Below are 23612 nucleotides of genomic sequence, written 5' to 3'. Positions count from 1 at the left end.
TCCACTCTTCATCCAGACTCTGAGACCTTGATTTCTGAATGAAGAGCAAACTACTTTGACGTGAAAAGAGAAATTTGCACCACTGAGCAACAATCCAATTATTTTTTTTTCTTCTTTGCCTAGGTAAGACCTTTCTCGCATCGTCTGCGGCACAGGAGTGCACCTTTTCTCAACACTTTTATCAATTAATTTACATTCATCTGGAAACAGGACTCTGTACCATTACAGACATGACATTTCAAAGAAGAATAGAGCTCCTCCGCCCAGAACTCGTCTTCCCTGAGGAGCTCTTTTTCCCCTAAACTCAGACAGAACATGTTTTGTAGCGCATACAGCATTCTCCTGTATGTGGTGGCTCTCGAAGCATCTACTACAACCTCAGTACATGTGTTGTGAAGTTCCCCCAAGTAAGGAATACTTTACACATTCAAGTCCACATTAGTGCTTTTCATTTCAAACAACTAAAGCATAAAATCACGTGCTTGGAAAGGTGAGAATGAAAAGAGGCACCGTGTTTCTACTTCAGCCCAAACATATGTGACGTCAGCAGCACATTATTAAAGACCTGTGAATTGTGCAATCTATATAATGATAATTTCCCAGAGATAGCACTAACCCTGTCAAAGTTTAAAGTGTCAATTTTAGAGGCTAAATATGTTCCTGTTTTCTTTATTTGTGGAATTCTAAGCTAAGGAGTAGAAGGTTTAAAATCAATGTAAAATCAGTGATATAATCCACACTATTGTGTGTGGATAGTCCCTCAAAAATTAAAATGATCAGGCAGGAAAAGGGTATTAAAAAACAAGCTGTACACTTTACAGGCCTTGAGGATTTTTTGAGAATGTGAAACTAAAGAAATCTTCAAGACAGTTGCAATAATATCTGGTTTTTATGGTTATTTTGCCAGTACAGTAGAAGGGTGAATTTTGATTCCCTGGGTTTTGCACAACCACTTCAAAATGCATCTATTGCAAATTCAAAATCTCTGCATGCTCTTTTGTAATGGCTGTTGACGTCAGTATCCAGGAGGGATTTAACTGTTTGAGCATCAAACAAAGAACAACGGAGTGTGACATTTTTGTTGCCCACCAGGGAAACATGCAGTAATAACAGGAAAGCATATACGCAAGCGTTTTATAGATTTGGCAATTCAGAAAATTAAAAATGGCATTAAGGAGATCAGACAAAAAAAAATGCTAGAATATCAGATGTGTGTTGAGATTGTATTCTGTTGCCAAATCCTTGAGATTTTGTAAGATTATCACTTTATCTCATATCCCGTATCTGGTAGGATTATCGTATCTGTCAAAAAACATGCTAAGTACACAGCCTTCTTTGCTAATGTAATAGGAAATGTAATTTCTAGTATGCATATGAGAACTTAAAAGAAAGCAGTTGCATGTAGGAACAACCCACTGGTTACATGTTGAACCTCTGCCTACGTCCTGAGCTATTGTTGCTCCAACAAACTAATGTTATCGTTCCCTTGCATATGTAAGAGAACGATAACCTGAACCAATATAAAAATTTGTTTTCAAATGGAGACATCTTTTTTTTTTCTTTTGCTACCAGAAACCAAGATGGCCCTCAGGGAAAAAAGTAATTGTCCATTAATGTAATAAATGCTTCTGAATTTTGATTCAGAAGCATTTATTCTGAACTCTGGTGCCAGCAGCTGCCATGATGCATTTGAGGTAATTCGGAATAAGTCTCTTACACTGCTGTGAAGCAATATTGAACCACATTTCTTTGGAAAAGTATTTTATTTCATCCACAAATGAAGCCTATTTCAGGTCATTCCAATTGGCACATGTTTTCATGCTGCCATAGAGCTACCATTGGCATTTACACACATAAAATCAAGCATAACTACTTTCATTATTGATCTTTCATTTGATTATCAATAAGTGTCATTATGACAAAAAAAAAAAAAAGTTTACTACCAGTTACCTTTGTGCAGACAAACATTTGGTAGAACAATCAACCACAGTTTTATTCAGCTGGACTTGAGGTTAACTGCAGGGCTTGATCCATTTCTTGCATTTTCCAGACTCCGTTTGGGTTTTGGAAATGTAATAAATGGTATTTCGCCTTTTACACGCTCTGGGTACAGGTTATTGGAATTGCATGTTCCCCATTGACAATGTTCAACTATGATTTCCTATTAGTTTCCTCAAAATCTCTAAAATCACAATGTGTTAGCAATGATGAACCCTGGCAACGTTACCGGAGGTTCAGTTCCTCCAGATGAGTGGCGTTTATTTCGGGATAAATTGTGACCACTGATTTATCAGTTGCTGACAAAACCCTCTAGAATGATTGACAGGTGTTGCCATGTTAATTGTGTTACAATTCAGACTTTTTTTTTAAACTTTCTTTACCAGTTAAAAACAAACAAACATTGAGATCAAAAACCTCTTATTAATACGACTTTACTAGGTAACTAAAAACATTATTTTTGTTTTTATTATCTCACTATTTTCAGGCATGTAGCAGTGGCCTTGAGTCTGATTTAGATCTTTGTTGTGCTGCATAACCACAATGTGTCGAGCTTAGGGTCACACAACTGGATGTGGCCAGCAAATGTTCTCTTTCAGGGTTTTATGCAGAATTTGTGGATCCAATAGTGACTTTGAAGCACACCACAAAATTCAGATGCGAATAGATCTTTTTTTTTTTTTTTATTAGGAACCATCTTGCTTCATTTTAATTGTTGAAGTTCCAAAATAAACTTTTAAACCTTAACTCTGACTGAAACTAGATAAGGAGGTATTCTCATCGTATGTAGATTTAAATCTTCAGCTCTAAGCTGAATTGGGATTTAAATGAATGTGGAAAACGTGTTCTGGTTCAATAAACATGTGGATCGGTTGTTAAAAAAAAAAAAAAAAAATCACACAATTATGCGGAAAAAAAAAAAAAAATCACACAAAAAGACAACGTTTTTAATGCGTTCGTTAAAGTCACGTGTTTAATTGAGCAAAGTATTTATTTCCCTCACAACATTGGCAGGAGTGGATCTTTAGGAGCCGAGAGTTGTCATTCTCACTACACCTGTGCTGCCGCCTCCTGGACGGACGCGACTCCTTTGCAGCGATTGTACTATAAGTGAACGGACAGCCTATGAGCCCCACTCAAAGCGAGAGAACCACACGCAAGGAGCGGGATGGCGAGGATACCAGCGCTGCACATCCGCGTCCTTCTCGTGGGTTTCTCCCTGACTGGGTGCCTGACACTCCGGACGAGCAAAGGTGCGACGTCGCCTGACGAGGAGCGGGACAGCGAGAGCGACGCGGAGGCGCCGTGCGAGGTGAAAACCGTCACCGTGTCTACCCTGCCCGTGCTCCGGGAGAACGAGTTCAGCTTCACCGGTGGAGCCTCCGGGAGCGTGGTTGGAGGAGGGAGCGCTGCTGCTGCTGCTGCTGCTGCTGGAGCAGGTGGTGCTGGTGGAGGAGGAACCGGAGGAGGTGGAGCGGGGGGAGGAGGAGGAGGAGGAGGTGGTGGAGGAGGGAGCGAATCCCGGCTCCTGTTATTCGTTCGAACAGACCTACCTGGCCGAATTTCTGTAATGGATGATCTGGACAACACAGCTCTTCCCTACTTCACACTTGGTAAGAAACTGTTGTGGTACTCTGTTTGCCCCCCCCATGATGTGAGCAGAAATCCCTATACTGAGATGAACTTCTCAAATCATACAATCCCAGCCATTAAATCACCTCATTTGCTTAAGCTTCTTTGTTTGATGTGCCACCAAGACATTTAGCAGTTGTTCTACCCTCTGCCTATGCTCAAAGTCGATATTCTAGAAGTAACAAATATTGGCCGCAGAGTACAGTTAAACTTTATGTGATGTCCCCCCTCTCTTGTCTTATCTAGTTAAAAATAATTATTTAAAATTTAGTACATTCCTTAATTAGTGTAGCCCCCAATGCAGCAGTGCAATTTAGCCCTGCGAATATGCATGATGTTTTGCTTCTATTCTCACTCAAGGATGTAATTGGCTGCACACATGAAGGTGCAAGTTAGACTAAATAAATGTCTGGGCTATAACTAAACTAGCTGTCAGCAATTTAGTTTTTGAAGGTCTTTGGGGAACCCCAGACATCAGATTTAGTGTGTGAGCTCTGTTCACATCCCCAGACAGCTGAATGAATCAGGGCAATGCAACGCTGGTCTTTGACAGGTCATCTGAAGTTCTGTGTGATGGCCAACTACTCTAAAATGGTCTGGGTAAAAGCATTTTTGATTGGATAATCGCAGAGCACATAATATCAAAAAAGTGTCTCTGGCTCTTACCTTCTGAATATATATGTGCTTTGCAAGAGGGGGCTGACTTCGCATGAAAACCAACTCGCTGCCATTGCTTTTCTCTGTATTATCTCCCCCCCTATTTAAATGCCAAAAAAAAGGCTTGTGGCAGATGAGCATCCTCACCTCTTTTCCCTTTTGTACTGCGAGCCACACATTTGCTTTTACAACTGTGCATCAGTCCATCAACAGTGTGGGGAACAAGGAAAAGGCTTGGAGCCACACAAGATAAAGTGAGAAACAACAGTTGCACGCTGTTCTCTTATTCAATTTACAGTCATTTTCAGATCACTTCAACGTAGAATAGAAAGCTGGTCAAAACAAAGACAAATGGAGGTCAGGAATATTGTTACTGAGGAATCACAAAACTGTATCAGTCCTGTTTTGCTTTTTTTTTATTTTTTACATTGGACAGTGGTTTGCCATCATCCCCCTTTCTCTTTCTTTTTTTTTCTTTTTTCTTTTGTTCACTGCTCTGTTTCATCCGCTCTATAAGGAGTGTCGACCGAGCTGGCTGTGCGAAGCAAAGGCTGGCAGGCAGGCAGGCTGAGGGTTGGAGCATTAAGCTACTAAATCACTTTCTATTCTCATTAAGGACAGCCGTTGACTGGTGAGAAAGGCCTCTCTGTCCTCCCAGTCAGCCAGCTAGCAAATTTGCTGCTTCACCCTCTCAGTGGATGACTGCATGCTATGAAGGGAGAAAGGGAGGTATAATGGACTTTAATAGCTCCATGTGTGTATTACATATTGAAGGTGCAGCATGAGCTTGGTGTGTTCTCCGGTGAGGTGTAGACACCATTTTATTATTATTATTTTTTTAATAAATCATTTATCAAAGTGTTGGAGGTGTTTATTTTAAATCCATAGCAGTGTGCTTTAGTTTCACCTAAGCTTTTAAAACATAGTTTTACAGACATGCTTTGGACACTCGTTTCCCTTTTTGCCTAATGTAGTTCTGTCTGCAAGAGACTGGCTCAGATTGTTAAATTATATTTTATTTATGTAATATGTCTTCAAGAACAAGTACGCACTGTCCCTGCTATGTTTTTTTTAATTTTATTATTTTGATTTTTGTTTTGAATTGTTAAACACATTCTAAATATATGATATTTCAAAACCCCATTTTTATACCTGAGTCATACAAATGCAGTGCCACCCACACTGATGGAAACCTCTTGTAAAGATGTGGCTTAATTTATTTATTTCAAATGGGACAATGCACGGTAACACAAATCAGCCTATTATGTAATTGCGTCACTCTATAGATTAAAAACATTGATTCACATTATTAATAAATTACAAGGTACTGAGAGTTAACCAAACCAAACATGAACTGCTTTATAAGAGAAGGCTGACTGTCCAAAGGCACTTTTCCAACCAAACTCTTGAAGTGTTTTGTAGTTAAACTTTTAGTTTTAGTCCCACAATTGTTGTTTTAAAAGCCTTCAAATAAGTAGATATTTTATACAAGTGACATGAAACAGTACCCTATTTTTTTGTCCCCTGGCCCCGGCATGGAACCATATGTGTTTCCCCACTATGGAAAACACATATGGTGTTTTCCAACATACATTGTAACCCAAGGTTGTGGGTTTTACATTTTATCTTTGGCTTTGGTAACAAGGACAAAATGAGAAATATTTTCTTCCCCACAAATATACTTGAGACCTACTCAAGAGCATTTTCTTTTATTTCTTCATTCTTCCTTTCATTTACATTCACAATTTGAGCTCTTAGAGACATTAGAGCAGTTCTTGTCCCATTTAAAGTCAGAGTTTAAGTTTAGTACTTTCCATTGAAATTGTGGTTCACCAAGAGCAATAAATGGAACTTTTGCATTTAGTTCCTAGTATCCAAGGGGTTGAGTTGGTATTGATCACTTCATCTTTTTATGTTCTTAAAACTCACCTAGTCACCAACAAAGAAGATTAGAAAGCAAAGCTAAGTATTTAGTCACTACAAAAAAAATGTTAAGATCTTTTTTTTTATCCTCTTTCTATTTAATTAACCATAAAGAAAGTGAAACAATTGACTTGTATGAATGAATATTAGCAATATTCATTCACATGTATTTTTTTAAAAAACACTTTAACTTGTGTTATATTTCACATTTTAACCTTCGGTACAGTTTCTCTGACCATAGCTTGTGTTTTTTTTTAAGTTTCACCTGCTATGGGCACACTTCACCAACACCAGTCAAATGTACATTATTGTACATTATTGACAAGCATCAAATGACAGCCCACATTGTGTACTCGTGTATTTTCTCCAAATCCATATGGAAAAATCCCACAGATTGTCAATGTTATATCCCATTGTCAAGCAGCAAATACATTCATATAGGTCTAAGCTTGTGTCATTATTTCTACCTTGATGGACACCAAAGAAGTTCAGGAGTCTGGGACAACTTCAACCCCATTGCCATCTGGACCCTTTCAGAAATCGATCAGATAAAGCCAGAAGGCATCTAAGTCTTGCTTTGAAGTATTTTATGAACCATCTGGTTTACTTGGTACACCTGATCCATCGCACTTTTCTTTTTTTAATAAATAGCAACTATTTAAGCAACAACGTGTGTTAAAGATGGGGATTAACTTTTCAGTTGTCATAGTACAAATGTGTGTGTAAGTCATCGGTATAAGTGAAGTCATTCCCTCTTTATGGTTCATTTTCTCTGTTTGGCTGACAAGATAACTGGTTTGATTTCCCACTGTAAGCAAATTGCTCTAAGGTTCACTTGCTAGCAAGTTGAGACACGTGTTATCTGGTGAGTTAAGATAAGCTTTCACACCTGCACAAATGAAGCAAATTGACTGTGGAATTGAATTATGATCCACTAAAGGCAACCCAAACCAAAAGTGAGAATAATGAAAGACATTAGTCTTTTCAGAGCAAAACTGGGTGAAGTGGATAGATGTACTTTAGTTTCCAAAAGATTTGTCTTTTGGAAATTGACCTGCTACAAAAACTTAGTTGTATATTTGAACAGGCAGTGAAATCCTGTACTGTTCATTCCAACATTTGTTTTAACAATGAGACAAATTTTTTTTTTACGCAAACATTTGTCATTCAATATACCTGATTACTGTCTAAAAATGTGTAAAAAAAAAAAATCTAATTTGGAACAAGCACTTTAATAATTGACATAAATTTAACATATGCATGAAAACCACAATAACCATAGTTCTGTCTAGTTTCCACGGCACTGTCAGATGTTCGATTGTTTTGTCAAACCAGCGTCAGAGGTTATTGGGGGAAGAGGGGGTGGGGGGGGGGACCACAAGTCTCCTTCCCTCTCTTGCCTGCCTCCTCAGCTTTGATTTATTATCAAAGTGTCACAGAGAATGGATGGGTAGAAAGGACATCCTTTCTACCCATCCGGAAGTGTACAGAATAGTTTCTCCTTTCTGTTACTGAGCAGATAGCAGCATTACACTGTGGAGATCCCATGCAGTTTGACAACTGATTTAGCTAAAACATTTCTTTGGTGTAGTAGTCTTGGTCAGTTCACACCTTCAACAGTCTATAATATTGTGACACATGCTGTAATTATCATTACCACAACCTACTTCCAATTTTATACCCATAAACATGTTAAATATTGCATTTTGGTTTATTCCTCTTTCTAGTCCAGTGTTGAATTATACAAGGGTGAATGACGACACTAAAACCCTCCTCCTGGCTCTGATTGGTTGTTTTTGACCGACCGGTGTATTTCTGCTTGATTGTTTCAAATCATCTGTCTCATATTAGAAAAAGTTACTTACTGCAGCTATAGGTATGTTTGCAACATTTTGTCTGACAATTATATACTTTATTTGCTAATTTGTACTGATGGGATGTGTCACTTAGACAAATACATATGCAATTAATTTGCAAGAAAAAAAGCATTCTTGTTCAGCGTGAGGGCAGTTGGTGAAATCCTTGACATTGAAAAGATGAATGATCTGCAGTGGCTGACCGATGTGAAGTCCGTCCTTTGTGGATCCTGTATTTCAGAAAGCTTTATTTTTACTCCCAGAGTCTCCAGTCTTGCTGTGTGCCACTGGTGGATAGCTTTGATCTGAAGATAATCATTTGATCATTACCACTGCAGAGAGGCAGACTGTGGTTGTCTTTGAGAGGATGAACAAAGAACCTTATGTAAATGCCTGTAATGAATGCACAAGTGCCTTCTTTTCCGTTTTATTTGTGTGATTTATGCAAGGCAACACCATGCACAATTGTCTCTATAATTTTTCAGCAGAAACGAGATGAATAAATAAAAACATCTTGACTAAAGACTGTAAGCCCCTTCAGCACCCCCCTCCATCCGTTAGGCAATTTCTTGTCTTTGAATTACGACGTTAATTGTTTTCCCGCTTTCTTCAAATCTGACAAATCTGCCCAGGCATTGTTGTCTGTGTAACCATACAAGGTCATAAGAGTTTATCTTCATAAAGCTGGACTTGCATCAAAGGATAACCTGAAAAGTGTATCTCACAGGAGCATGCTACAAGCTGATCCCCTAAAGATTCATGGACTTCCTAGTTGTATACTGTAAAAGGGCTTTTTAGCCTGTGCAGTGCATGTATAATGTGACACTGATTTATAAAAGCAATTCCATTTAGTTACTCTTTTTGCACTTTAGGTTCCTTTGGTGTGTCCCTGCCACATAATAGAAGGCCCCATGTGACAACAACTCTGCAATGCATTTGCCCTCTTTGCAAAATACTTTGTATAATGCAAGCAAGACATTGGGGACACAGGAACATTGCATGAAAAATATATCAACCTACGCTCAAAACCATTAAACCTAGTTTGATACACAGTTGGGTTGCATGTTTTCAGGGGGGTTGTTTTGATTTTGGTTTTTTTTTTTGTTTGTTTTTTGTGCAAAATCTCAATTTGCCTTTTCCAAACATCACTGGATACAGTTCATGATTTTGCTTTTAATGTAACACATTAAAAAGTGGGCCATTTTAAATGTTGAGGATTCTTAGAGACACAAATCAGCCTACAGAACAGTTTGTCACTCTCTGTAAAATAAGACAAATCACAGATTGTTTGTGATTTGTTATTTCTGATGACAATAAAGCATGTCAAATAAATAATTTTTCATCTGGCTTTATGCAATGATGCCACATGTGCCCAAATATAATTACAAAGTATTAAAACTGAAAAACATTTCCCATTATTTCTCGTAATGGAAAACTTTACAATATCTTAGTGGGATCTTATGTGATACGTCAACACAAAATAGTTTGCGATTGTAGTGGAAAAAAAACTATAATTTACAAAATGTTGAGCGTACAAAATATATTATGCCCAGTGAGTTTGTTGGACCACGCTTTTCTGTGTATAGAAAGATGGATGTAAAGGAAGCTGAACCTCAAACCCTGTTAAAAGCATTTTCAAGTATGTAGCCAATTTTCATTCAGGATTTTGCAATTCACACTATCCTTATTTCTCTTGACTCCAATTAGTTTCCCTTTAAAAAAAAAAAAAAGCACGCTATGATGCTGTTACTCCAGTAATAAATGGTGGGAATGGTATGTTCAACATGTTCGTTTTCTGCCACACAAAGCTTTTTGTAGGATAATGTAACATTTTCATCTGTTCTTAGTCTGTTCAGAGCACCTTCTTCTACATGCTTGTACCAAAGTGGAGGATATAGTTTGTTAGGTTTTTTTTTTTTTACAATAATGCCTTTCTTCCATAAAGGCCAGAATTGTATATGGTGCAACTATTGTTCTCTCAGAACATTTTCTCACGTAAGATCTTTGTTAGCAAGGTTGTTGAAGGAGTACAAGGCACAGCAAGATCTTCCTGGTCTGAAAATGTAATAAATAAATTTGTTCTTTAAAGTTTTCTAATTAAAGACCCATCTGATTTTGCTTCCATTTGATTTGGAATGTCTTTTGTATGTTGTAATGGGCTTGAAGCACAAATACAAATAAAAAACAAATTAGTTGTCCTGAATGACAAACATATTTACAATAAACAACTGGAAAGAAAACGGCTTGGAGAGCATTCAGTGACTTTGTGCCATTTCCATACATATTTAATATGAGTGGATCAATGGCTTAGTCAGTCATTTAGTCATTTAGCTTTGTGTATGGAACTGATGCTGTTCTCATTTGGGTTCCTGCTTGAAAGCTTAGAAATATGAAAATCATCCTTGTGAGTTGGCTATTAAGTGTTGCCACAGTTACTTTGAAAAAAAATAATATGACTACTGATTAATCCCCTCTCCAAAAAACAGACCAATTAACTTGCCAATACTCACTTTCGTGGAAGTGCAATTTTAACAGTAACATGTGATGAGATTTCTGAAGGTTCAATTCAAAGAGCCATTCCAATGATCAATTTTTGAAAATATACTTTTTTTTCTAAGGACCAGCCATTTGATCCCTAATAAAGTTTCACATACATTTAGGGAAACCTCTTATGAGATTATGAGAGAAGTTCTCAGAAAAGTTGAGTCTTCTGCATGAAGTAAAATTCATATTAATTCAAAAGGTGAAAAATGGAACCACATTATGTTCTTGCGGAAATAATTATGTGCTGCCTGGTATGCATTATGCGCAAGTTGGCATATTTTTAATGCCAAACACCAAGGCGCAAGAAGAAAGCAAGCATATCTGTTTTTAAAAAAAAAAAAACGAACTTTAATTTAATTACTGATTTTTATTGTTGGATAACTTGTTACTGTAAATAGTGGTCATATATGCATTACTGGAATCACTGGCTATCAATGGGCACAACAACTACTTTAAATTTCCTTTGCTCAGACAGAGCTTTCACTTGTGTGCAAGTTTAATCTCCTTTAGCTAAAATGGAAACATGACACACCTGGTGGTCCTAAGACAGATGGCTGCTCTGTTAAAATCTACAATACACAGTATTAGTAGTGTAGTGATAGTTAGGTTTTACAGTAACAGAAACATTTAAGTTAAAATCAGTAACTTACATTGACTGTAATACTGGGCATGCATGTAATTATTATTTTTAAAGGTTTTATTGGCTCTAATGGCCTTTATTTGATAGTTAGTTGACAGGAAAGTGGGTCATGAGAAAAGGGGGAAGACGTGTGACAAAGGCCACCAGGCCGGGAATCAAACCTGCGACAGCCATGCCGAGGACTAAGGCCTCCATATGTGGACTGTGCTTAACCCCTGCGCCACCACAGCACACCCATTATTATTATCTTTTTTTTTTTTTTTCTTCTTTTTTCTTTCTTTTTCTTTATCGACTTGTGATAGGCTGGTGATCTAATAATGTTGCTTTCAGAGTCGTGCCTGGAAAAAAGATCCCCTTCACACACACATTCCCTATCTCTGAGACAACAAGAATAATGCAGAAAAAGAGAGGATTGAATCCATTCTTTTTATGTAAATGGCTTTTTTTTTTTCATTCTGTTGTCCATTGTGGGTAGCAGGCTTTCTTAAACTGCAATATGCAAAACATTGCCACTCTGTCCTGGTATAATCCAGATCAGTGGGAAATAATTAGAATATGAGACCCTCCATCCGACTTTGAATAAAGGCAAGGTTTACACAGTGTAATTTACTCACACCTCTATATTTGACTTTAGACAGCCGAGAAAGCCTCTAAATATCATCCTGCTGGCTTGATTTGCAAACCTATCCACAAGGAAACAAACCTTCTTGCCCTTTTTTAAGTCACTTATAATTTCAATACGTTTATTTTTTAAGTTTAAAACAGTTTACAGAAAATATTTTTGGGAGAACAAACAACAAAGTCGCCAGATAGCGGTAAGACTGCACTCATGTAGAAAAGCCCACTTACGTACAGATTTTACAGGCTCAAAGTGTTTGGAAATTATCTTAAACAATCCACCTAATGGACTTTTAAAATCGCACAACTCACACAGGGATCTTGTTTTAGGAAACATGGTAAGCAGGTCTTGTGATTCAGTAAGTAGAAGTAAAGCCATTGTTCATATAAGCTGCCCTCACTGATTTTTAAGACCCGTAAAATTTGATTCCCATCAGAATTTGTTATGCACCTTGGGAACATCCAACCAGCTCTACACACCTCACAAGAGCCCCACGGGTCCTTCAAAAAATTTTAAACCCTTTATCTAAGCTGGCGTGTTTGTACATATTTGCGTTCACTCCAAGCGATACCGTCTCTGAGATTTCCTCCCAGATAAAGTATCCCCATTAATCCTTCCCTCTACAGAGGGCGAGGGGTGGAGGGGGGTGTTGTTGGTTTTGTTGTGCTCCATCATCAGTCTGAGTTCTTTGTGGCAATGCTTTTATCTGCACACGTTTTGGCATAAATAGGATTTTCTTAGGAGCCATTGTCAATACTACTAACCAAATGGTTCAAAACAAAAGTAAGCTGAGATTATGTTTTTAAAAGTCACCAATACAACAATCTAGGCGTGACTACATGGCTATTTTTTGAATCAGGGCAATGTATCAAATGCCACACGTTTACGTGTTGAGAATTTGGTTCCTCTGATGTTAAAATCCCACCTTTCCACGCCTGCAGCAGTACCAAATTGACACGTTTTCAACACATCACGGTAGACCTCTGTGAAAAAATTCGGTTTGCTCCCAACATACTGCAAGCTGATGCAGAAGAAGCTTATTGGTATGTCATGGTTGTTTTCCGTTTACCTCAGTTCAGAGGCAGAGGACACTTTATGCATTATTTTCTGTTCATTTGTCTGGCTCTAAATTAGCTGTGATCTGACAACATTTACCCTGAGATGTGTGACATAGCAGAGTTTGCTCAGAGGTCACAGAATGCGATGTGATCAAACTGCTTAAAGAAGCACTGTGATCACATTTTTATTTTGATTTGTTGTGTACATGTCAAGCAGGAAAACCCTAATAATCCTGAATACTAAGACATGATATTTTTGGAGTTGCATAGTTTGGAGTATTTAAAGCTGAGGATGATGCGAATGCCATAAATAATAATGACGGTATAAATAAACAGTTGAAATAAACTGTTTAAGAAAAAAAAAATGTTGACAGCAAACATCCTGAGCCATGTCAACATATCTTTCTTCCATCTGTCACAATGTAGAGCAAAACACATTCAAATAGAACCCTCCTAGAGAACAATGAGCAATTCTACTTCTAACAAGAAATTATAGATGTTTTTTTTCTGAGTTTGTTGGTTTTCAATGAACCCTTCCACTTTTTGTCACAGAGCATCTATAAATTTCTGTCAGAATACTGCATGTTTAACTGTGTATTTATTGATTCTGCTTTTGATTCTGCATTCAGGTTTGAATTGTAGTCCTGTTTTATTCTTGCAGTATGTTTTTCTTTGTTCCTTCCTGTTTTTTAACTCTTTGTTCTGTTGAGTGTATTTGTCTTATGACTTGTTGTTTAATTTATTCATCATTAGTTGATCTCATGCATAAAATGGCATTTAAATGCTTTGGAATGTCATTATATGCTGGAATTCGGGGGTAATGCATAGTTTAGCAAGGGTGCATATTTGCAGGTTTAGCAGATTTTTTCTGACATTTGAGTAAAATTAAACAATTTCTTAGATTTCTTTAGTTTAAATGTAAAATATATATATATATATTTAGGGACAAATAAATGAATTACTACTTTCTAAGTTAACATTGAAAACAGCTTAAAAAATTGACAGTTATATTTTAATGTCAACCTGTAGAGCTCACATTCTACAGGTTGCTTAATATTGACCCAAAAATGTTTTAATATTTATAACACAAAATTGTCAGACGTTTCAACAACAGATTTACAGTGCCACCATCTGACTCTCAAAGTAGATATGCATGCTTGTGTTTTGTAAATTATTTTTAATTTCTTGTTTGTCTTAGCATATCTTCTAAATGATTGTACAGTCTACACTAAGTCATTTGGAAATGATTACAGAAAGCCATGTGGTTTGCCTTCAACTCATTAATCCAACAGTGCGATCACTGTTCTGTAACATGACCGCAATCGGGACAAATGCACTATTAACTCAGTAATGAGACAGCTCAACAAACAAAATTAATGGGACCTCTCCATTTATCAGCACTTAGTTAGGCTTGTATCTGTGGGATGTCAGTCTGTGGGGAAAAAAAAAAAAAAAACTCTTCTTAAGCTAAAGTAAAAACTTGCATTTGATAGTTGATTTTGTTGCAATTTTACATTAGATATGTTAGAATTTTAAGATCCATGTAAGTTCTTTTTTTTTATATACTAAAATCTGTGGACAAGGCTTTTAGATAACATTATCATGTTTCCTTTAATTTATCTTTGTTTGTTTGTTTACAGGTGAAATCCAAGTAAAACTATTTAAATTAACACTTGTAAGAGGTAAACGGCACCAGGAAGTTTTCTAAAATATTTTCTGATAAACTTTACCTACCACCGTTTTTTCAATTATTTTAGCACTATAGACTTCAGGTTGAACAAACAAGGTTGAATGTAAAACGAGCTACTGTTACTGAAAACTATTATTTCAAGTAATATTGATTAAAATATGAACACAAAATATGTTTCAATGTCTTTTTTATTGCCATTTGCCGCTACACTATTTTTCATGCTGAATGCTTTTCAATTAACCATCATTCATTCATCTTTAGACAACCCCATGATTAATATATTCCTTGATCCTGTCATTGTTCACTCCATACATCTACTGAAATATGTGACTGTACAAATGAGGAAGAAGTGGGCACATGATTGCCAGGATGTTGTCTCTCATCAGTCATATTAATTGCATTTATATGTCATTATTACAGTCTCCTAATGGATGGGATCTACTTACAGGCATGCTCTCTTGTCCTTAACTGAAGTTGAGCCAGTGTTTTTTTTTTTCTCTCTCTCTTCAAATGCAAATGTCAACTTGAGGGCTCCATCTTTTGATATCTTCATAAAAATGTTTTTTTCAATTCGATTTATGGATTTAAGCTAGATTCTCAGCTTTAGTCTGTTGATCTAATGACTGCTAACAGCTTAAGAAAAGTTAACGACTAATATACGTGATTTTTTTACGGTAGCAAAGCCTCACAGAAGATTCTGTGAGGCTTCGTTTGTTAGGTAATTTGTTAGGTAAGTTTCTTTGTTCGGTAATTTTCACATATTGATCTAAAATTGAAATACCTCTTAATACATTCAAATACAAGCAACTGAAATCCAAGCTAAGAAAATGCTTTACATTTCAAAATGGTAAATCTCTTGTTTGGAGTAAATCTCATTAAATGTGCCCCTTAATAAGATTTTTTTTTTTTTTTCTGCGACAGTTTCTGCTCTGGTTGTGAAACCTAATGTCGCCAACAAAACACTATACCTATTGTAAGATGCTATGACATCTATTTTTTAGCAAAACCTTAATGCATTTTGAAATGTGTCAACATACCTAAGAGGTATCGAAAAAGATCTGTGCTTTTACTTTTGAAAACTATTTGACCATGAACACCTTACTTTAGATTTTCAGTGCTAAGTTTTGCAACCTTTTTTTTTTTTTCTTTTACAATCCATAGTCCAAGGTTTGCTGCAAAACTCAGCCATCTGGAGTAAGGACCTCATCTAAATTATGAAAATCTCTTTATTCTATTCTATTCTATTCTATTCTATTCGTATGCATCTTTGAAGAGCATTCAGCTGTCAATTTAAAATCTCTGAAAAAGCTAAAAATGGGGAAATTGGTGTCATAAAGCAAAATCTCAGAAAAAAAAAAAAAAACTATTAAAAAATGTTCTGTTTCTTTTTTTTATTTTTGCTTGTTCTGCTTTTGTTTTGGTTTTAAGCAAAATGCAGAACGTTGTCCCTTGTGATAATGTAAGCAGATAAAAAATAATGCCACAAATCTGAAAACTGTGTAATGATGCAACAGTTACACTGGTTTTGAATATCTTTTAAGTGATTTCATCGAGTACAAAAAAAAATAGACCTCCTGCTTCACTGCAACTGAACAGCTTTTCCAGCTCTTCAAAGCTATGCTGATCAAAACGATGCAAATGTAATTGCACACTGTTTTCTCTGGAAAATGATCTTGTTAAGAAATAAATATTTTCCTAACTGAAAATCTTGTTTTTAAATCTGAGGAGTAGCCCAGGGTCCAGGCTTCACAACCAGAGCAGCAACTGTGGTAGCATAAAATAAATCTCATTAAGAGGGAGATTTACATTGCCCCACTTCATCTCTGATTAAACACACCTTCTGCTTTTCTTTCAGCAGTTCACAAATTTGCTCATAAACGCCTCAAAGAACATGACGGAGAGCTAAGAGGAACCATTAATAGAATCATAATCTATCCAGTAGTGTTAGCCTCTGCAGGGAGTTCATGTTCTTACTTTGAAAGAGCACTGCTGTTTTCATTGCAGCATATAATATACATACATTGTCTTAACCTTGCGCTTGAAAAATTACATACTGTAGTAGCATAACTTGAAAAAGAGTGTAATATTTCATTGTATGTAGTTTATAGTTTTAGTTTACAACAAAAAAAAAATCAAAATAAGTGCAATGACACCATTCAGGGAACAGCTTAGATATCACACAAAATTGCAAAGTCCTATTTAAAAAAAAAAAAAAAAAAAAGTTTTGTATATTTACTATCAAGATCATTTATATAGAAGATCGTCTTCTATATATCTATGTAATAGGTTATGGTGGAGAAAACATACATATGAAGTGAATTAAAAGTATTGTATACAATTTATAGCAAACTATGATTTTGACAAACTGTTCAGTTTCAGTTTAAAGTTTTAGTTGAATACTTATGCATATATAGTCCGTAATAAATGTTATTTTCAGCTTGCCGTGTAAAACATAAACAGCTGGAGTTATTAATGAAATAAACTATTGTTGATGTGTTGTATAATTACTGAGCATCAAAGCCTTGTGTGATTTAATAAACCTGCCTTGGAATGCAGTTCTTTATGTTTGCATGAGGAAAAAAGAAAATAATAGTTTGTCTTAAAATTTTATTGCTAGTGGGATTTAAGTTAAGTTGATTTCATAGAAGTTTTAGTTCGAGCTTTTTTCCTCCTGTAGTTTTCTCTTTACACTTTTGACACATAGATATCTTGTTTCAATAGAGGGAAGATTTACACTGTGTCTGGAGAAAAAGATCCACTGTGATGCAAAGGGGTAAGATTTAAATCAGGAAGATTGATATACATAAAAAAAAAAAAAATAGACAGGATTATGATAGAAAATCTTGAAGACCAGAGGAAACGGGAATATTTTTTTAGCTTTGAAATTGAAAAGATCTTAAAGATCTTAGAAATGTTGACTAGAGAGCAGAACAGAAGGAGAGAGATGCAGCCAAAAACAGACTGCAGCCAAAGGAATGATAATCCAACTGGTCGACATCCGCTTAAGTAGGCTCCTTGGCACCTGACGCAATGTTTGAGGAGGGTGGATTTTAATGCATTTTTTGTCAGTCGGCATAGATGGGGAAATGTCTGGGATCTATGTCCAAAGTCAATTTTTATTGCTATCGAAATCTTAATTTCTAGCAGCATATGTACCTTAAGCGTATTTGTCATAGGGAGGGAAAATTTATCCTTTTCTTATTAAAGCTTCTGTGTCCTTTTTTGTGTTTTGTATGTGATTACGCAAAGCAGATAAAGAACTTGGCTCCTTTAAATCAGGACTTGGGAGCAAAATAAAGAATTCCAGATTTTTACTGTGATCCCGCTCTGTGAAACAGCATTCTGGTTGTTGGCATGAAAACAGCTGCATGTCTATTTATTTGTGCATTTCTGCTGTGTGTTTATGGCTTCTGTTGCCTGTAATTCTTTCCTTGCATTGCATGGATCTTAGCGCTGTCTGCTGTCTCAAAGAAACAGAGTTGCTGGCTAATGACATCTGACAAAGGCCGTCTGTTATGGTGATGTGATACAGTCTCATAGCAGCTGAAGCTTGCCTAATAGATGTGGCCTTCATACAAGGAAACAGGAACAGATTAGGCATATATATATATATATGGCTGGTTGTTGTAGCTGCTGTAAGTACAGCATAAGCCAATGTAAATTAGTCAGAAATCAGAAATTTTGCCAAGCTATTTATACGTGACTGTCACGTGGTTTTGTGTTTTGTGGTTTTTAGAGAGGTCCAGATCAGGATTCTTTTTTTTTTTTTTTTAGTCCTCAAAACCAATCTGAGCCTGTAAGAGCAGGCATTTGTAAATGCAGAGAGTACTTGTCAGATATTTCATTAAAGTCAGTGCTTGAAAAGTCAGCAACTTTAAAGTGTATTAAAACACGCGTCATTTGTATTAATTTACTCGCCAGGGATGTTTTCGATTCGATTCGGCAGAATCCTTTTTTTTTTTTTTTTTTGACAACACTACACATTTTGTCCCTGCAGGTTTTTCAATTAGAAAGCCTCATAGTTGTAAGGGAAATTCTGTTGCACTCATGTGTTGCTCCTGTTAAAGATTGTGTGCAGCTTTGTGAAATGCTTGGCTAACCCTAGTATGTTTGCTCAGAGAAGCAGCTCGTCTTTTCAGGATTATGGCCGACAGTTTTGTGAAAGGGGGTATGGACTCTTCATGCTTTTCATTTAAAAAATGTTGCGAGTGGGACATCCTTAAGATATCAGTTCAGTGGGGGACAGCGTAGATCACTGATCAAGAGTTCACACTTAACATGAGGAATCCCAACTATCTCAGTCTCATTTCTGCATGACTTTTTTCTAAGGTAGAGAAATATATCAGACTAAATATACTAAATCATTTTAAAAATAAATCTGACTGCACTGCTACTATGTCTGTTAGGTAAGAATTTCTCCAGCCCTTTTATCATAATTTAAACTCTATCAATTAGCTACTTTTAATGTTTGCAGGCCAATTCAGAAGGCAAAATTTCTGTTTTCAGAGAAAATAATAATAATAAAAAAAAAATACAAAATACATAATGCACTTCTCAATATAATACTAAATGTTACCCAGTATAACAATAAAAAAACATACAGCCCGTTTCATCAAATTGGCTGGTAACTATTTTTGAGCTCACACAGATTCATGAGGTTCCACTGACATATAGGCACGTCCATTTTCATTCACTTATCAGTCACATATGCCTACATCTTCACATCTCAAATGTGTCAGTGATGAATCAATGCGCCAGTCAAGTGGATTCAGGTGCAATAGAAATCCACTTACAGACCTTTGATCGCAATCAGAGGTGAAGAGACTGCATGGATGCAGGTCTAGCTCGGTTCAGACACACAGAGCCGTGGCACAACAGGGTGCGAGTGAAGAAGAGAAGGCAGAGACGATTGCATCTCAGATCGTGTGTGCCGCTCCGTGGGGTGCACAGAGACAAAAAAAAAAAAACACACACACACACACACACACACACACACACGGGGTCGAACACAGATGAATAACACAGCCTGACAGAGGGTGGTATGTGGTTGAGGTTACATGCATAGTGCTTGTGATATGCTGTGAGTGCATAGTTGTTTGGCTAATGTATTTATTGAGGAAGATGTGTAACAAAGCTGATTCATAAACGGAAAGCAGACATCTTACTAGCAAACCTACGCCGAAACAGAAATGTGTTTCCAATAAAATACATTTTGTGCAATTGTTTAAAGTCTTAAAAGTTTTGTTGTTCTTTATTGTTTCTTAAACATCAGATGCTTCTTTTCATAGCACGTGCTCTGCAACAGAGGAACAGCTTGTGAAAATGTTTCCTACGTTTTGTCATCCCAACTTGTAGAAAGACAGATCGGAAACATCCTAACCGAAACAGAACATTGGCCATCTTTCAAATGTATTTCAACATACACATGATTGCCGAGAAGCCGAATCCTCATGAGTATCGGACAAATTGCATAATATAATTCTCAATGACAATGTTTTCATAGCCTGGGACCACTGTGTGCCTGTCTAATGTGCGCCATACACCTTTCCCATCAACAAGGACTGCATACAAGAGGGGCTTTCTTTGCAGATGTCATAAACAAAAACACTAACAACGCTCAAGCTTTATTTGCTACTGTTGACGGGCTCAAAAATCCTCCGATGACGTTGCCACATGAACTTCAATCTAATGCCGCCTGCAACAAGTTCTCCAGTCTCTTTTAAGAGAAAATTCAAAAGATCAGAGGATTAATCTGCACATCGACTCCAAAGCCAGTACCAATGCTGTGCCCAAACAAACCAAATGCAGGAACAATGACAAAATTTCAACTACTAAATTATAAAAACCTTAAAGAAATTATAAGTCAATTAAGCTCCAGTTCCTGCTGTCTGGATGTCCTACCCACACATTTCTTTAAGAAAGTCCTGCCTGTTGTTGCTAATGATCTGATCCAAATAGTAAACGCATCACTCTCTTCAGGTGTTTTCCCCCAGGCTTTGAAAACAGCAGTTCTCAAACCACTGATAAAAAAGAACAATCTAGACAAATCACTACTGCAGACTTACAGGCCAATCTCCAACCTCCCATTCGTCAGCAAAATAATTGAAAAAGCAGTTTTTAAACAATTAACTAACTTCCTAACAATAATGAATTGGTTTGACTCCTTCCAGTCTGGTTTTCGTGCTCACCACAGCACGGAGACGGCCCTTGTAAAAGTGTTCAAACATAAATACAGACTGTGGGAGAACCACAGTGCTGGTTCTGTTGGACCTCAGTGCAGCTGATCCAGAACGCTGCTGCTCGCGTTCTCACTAAAACCAGGAAGATAGAGCACATAACACCAGTTTTAAAGTCCCTACACTGGCTCCATGTAGCTCAAAGAATAGACTTTAAAATACTGTTAGTTTATAAATCACTGAACGGTTTAGCACCACAATACCTTAAAGATCTGTTATTGCTGTACCAACAGTCTAGACCCCTCAGATCTTCTGGTTCTTGTCTCCTTTGCATCCCCAGAACCAGAATCAAACAAGGAGAAGCAGCATTCAGTTTCTATGCACCACAGATTTGGAACAAACTTCCAGAAAACTGTAAAACAGCTGAAACACTGGGTGCCTTTAAATCTCAACTTAAAACCCACCTGTTTAGAGTTGCTTATGGCTAAATTAGGGTGAGGGTTTTAATGTTTTTATCTTTTTTAATATTTTTTTTCAAAATCTCTTTCTCTTTCTCACTGTTTATTCAGTGTCGCACGTTTTTATTTTAATTATGTAAAGCACTTTGAAATGCCTTGCTGCTGAAATGTGCTATGCAAATAAAATTTGATTGATTGATTGATACAATGTATAAGAGCTTCTCTCTGCCAGACCACTTAGCTACCTTGGCTGATGGGACTCGCTGTCTGCTATAATCACAGAGAGGCCTCTCCAGTAGACAGCTGGCTATGGAAATTAAAAGATGTCCTAATGCAGTAACAGGTGAAAGTGGGATGTTGTAGATCTTGGAGATCAGACAAAAATTGGCATCATATCCAGGTGTAGTAGAGGCAGAGTGAAACCCCGTCATTGGCTTGTTATTCACACTCATTTACTTTTTTTTTTTTTTGCATATTTCTTTTAAAAGAATAGTTAGACAAGCACAATAGGCCTTTTACATAGTAAAAGCCTGATCAGTCCATCACTATCAGAATACTTTCTCTTTTTTTGCACATTTCTGTTGTTTTTTTTTGGGGGGGGGTTTCTGAGAACACTAACACTTATTAACCAATTTGTGTTTTTCATTTCACTGAATTATTAACTGTAATGGATGCTGAGCAGAAAAGAAATAAAATGCTTCAGGATACTTGGTTGAGGTAGTGATATTAAATTTCTCTGAAACTTTTCAAAGATTATTTATGCATTGGAGCTCATCTCCCAACAGTTATCCGATTTTCATTCTGTGTGTGTTAATAAAAATTTAAAAGAAAGTAAAATTATTAGTGTTTATTCTGCTGGCCACTGGTGAGAGACCTCAAGTTTAACCAGTCGATGACTGCCTCACTTTTACATAATATACTTCTGTTGATAAGAAGTATTTTAAACTTCTTTTAAATTTTGTCATGTTAAAACCTCAGAACTCGTAGAATTTGGATTTTATGTTGTAGACCACTTTTTATTTTACATGTAATAACCTAAAAAGTGGTTTGCCTATGTATTCAGCCCCTTTTACTCTTTTACTGCAAACTGAAAGTCAGCTAAATCGGTTACTTTCAAAAGTTGTCAAATTATCAACAGTCCAACTTGTGAAATAACATTTTTGTGTAAATACAACTGTTCTGTGAAGTCTAGGGGCTTATTAGAAAACATTCATGTGGAAACAGCATCACAAAGACGGTCTTTGTGAATATTCTGGCCATTACGAATCTGGTCTTTTTGGAAAATTGGCATGAACAAAAGTAATTGTTAAAGGAAAGATATAATAGGTCTAATTGGCTGTTTATCACATACGGTAATTTGTAGGGAAGACATTTTAGACTAATCGAATTACCTGCAAAATGCTGTGTGTGGAGGGATAGAATAATATTACATATTACCCTGAAGAAAATGAATCCACTATGAAATCTGAGTTTCTGTTTTCAGTTGTCCCCATATTGGGTTTGAACCTCAAATATTGAAAGTTATGTTCTGAAACATTTCCTCTTAAACCATGCAGACATTTACGGAGCTTTATTTTCAGTTTTATTGCAATGTCAAGGTGCTGACCCACAAAAAATTGTGTTCAATGAAGTTCTAAGTAAACTGGTAGCTTTAACACTTATGCAGTTTTGAGAGATGGAATCATTTAGACCCCATGAGGTTTTTTTTACCCTGAGCGTGGTCTAGCAGGGGTCACACTGACCCCTAGTTTTCACAAGCTGTTTTTTTTTTTTGTGTGTGTGTGATTTTGGAAATTGACAGTATGACGGGGACAACACCCCCAACTTCCCGCTGTGCAACCATGACATTTTCCCTGCTCCTCCTGAGCGTCGTGCTAAGACCGCGGGAGGATGAAGACCATATAAATATAACAGACATTTTCTGCTGCAGAACATAAAACATTGTGCAACCCAACAGTTCGCATGAAGAGAATAAAATACTTAAAAGCAGAGAACCACAAGATTAGGTTTAGATGCCATCCTTTAGCTTAAAACGAAATCACTACAGTCTTAATCATTAATTCAAGTATCAGTAATTCTGTCAGCTGAATTACAAAGGATCTATGATTTCCAGCCCTCAGTGGTGTGGGGTGTTAAATTATTTCAAAAGCTCTTGCTGTGCTTTCCTTTGAAACAAATACAAGTATTGAAAACCTGTTACAGATTTTTTTAAATTTTTTATTCCCTTTCCGTTTCTTTTTATAAAATTATAAACTACCCCAGCAAAGCCTCAGGCCTCTTCTGTAACCTTTCACTAATCTTCATTTACTGCTTTGTGTCAACACTGTCAGTATTTGGAGCTGGATGCTCATGCGGTACTGA

The 23612-nt window shown here is 36.6% G+C and overlaps 1 protein-coding gene across 1 annotated transcript in view; it reads left to right on the top strand.

Annotated features, from left to right (window-relative positions):
- The first annotated feature begins 2988 nt into the window (after nucleotides 1-2988).
- Nucleotides 2989-23612, top strand: part of astn2 (astrotactin 2) — a 286714-nt gene continuing 266090 nt past the window's right edge. The window contains exon 1 of the mRNA XM_007569613.2: nucleotides 2989-3611. Within this exon, the coding sequence (XP_007569675.1) occupies nucleotides 3167-3611 (445 nt within the window). The 5' untranslated portion in view covers nucleotides 2989-3166. The remainder of the gene's footprint in view (nucleotides 3612-23612) is intronic.

This window comes from Poecilia formosa, unplaced genomic scaffold (assembly GCF_000485575.1).
Source record: "Poecilia formosa unplaced genomic scaffold, Poecilia_formosa-5.1.2 Scaffold6, whole genome shotgun sequence".
NCBI classification, from domain to species: Eukaryota; Metazoa; Chordata; class Actinopteri; order Cyprinodontiformes; family Poeciliidae; genus Poecilia; species Poecilia formosa.
The sequence above is the reverse complement of the archived record's forward strand: the minus strand, read 5'-3'. Positions and strand labels throughout refer to the sequence as shown.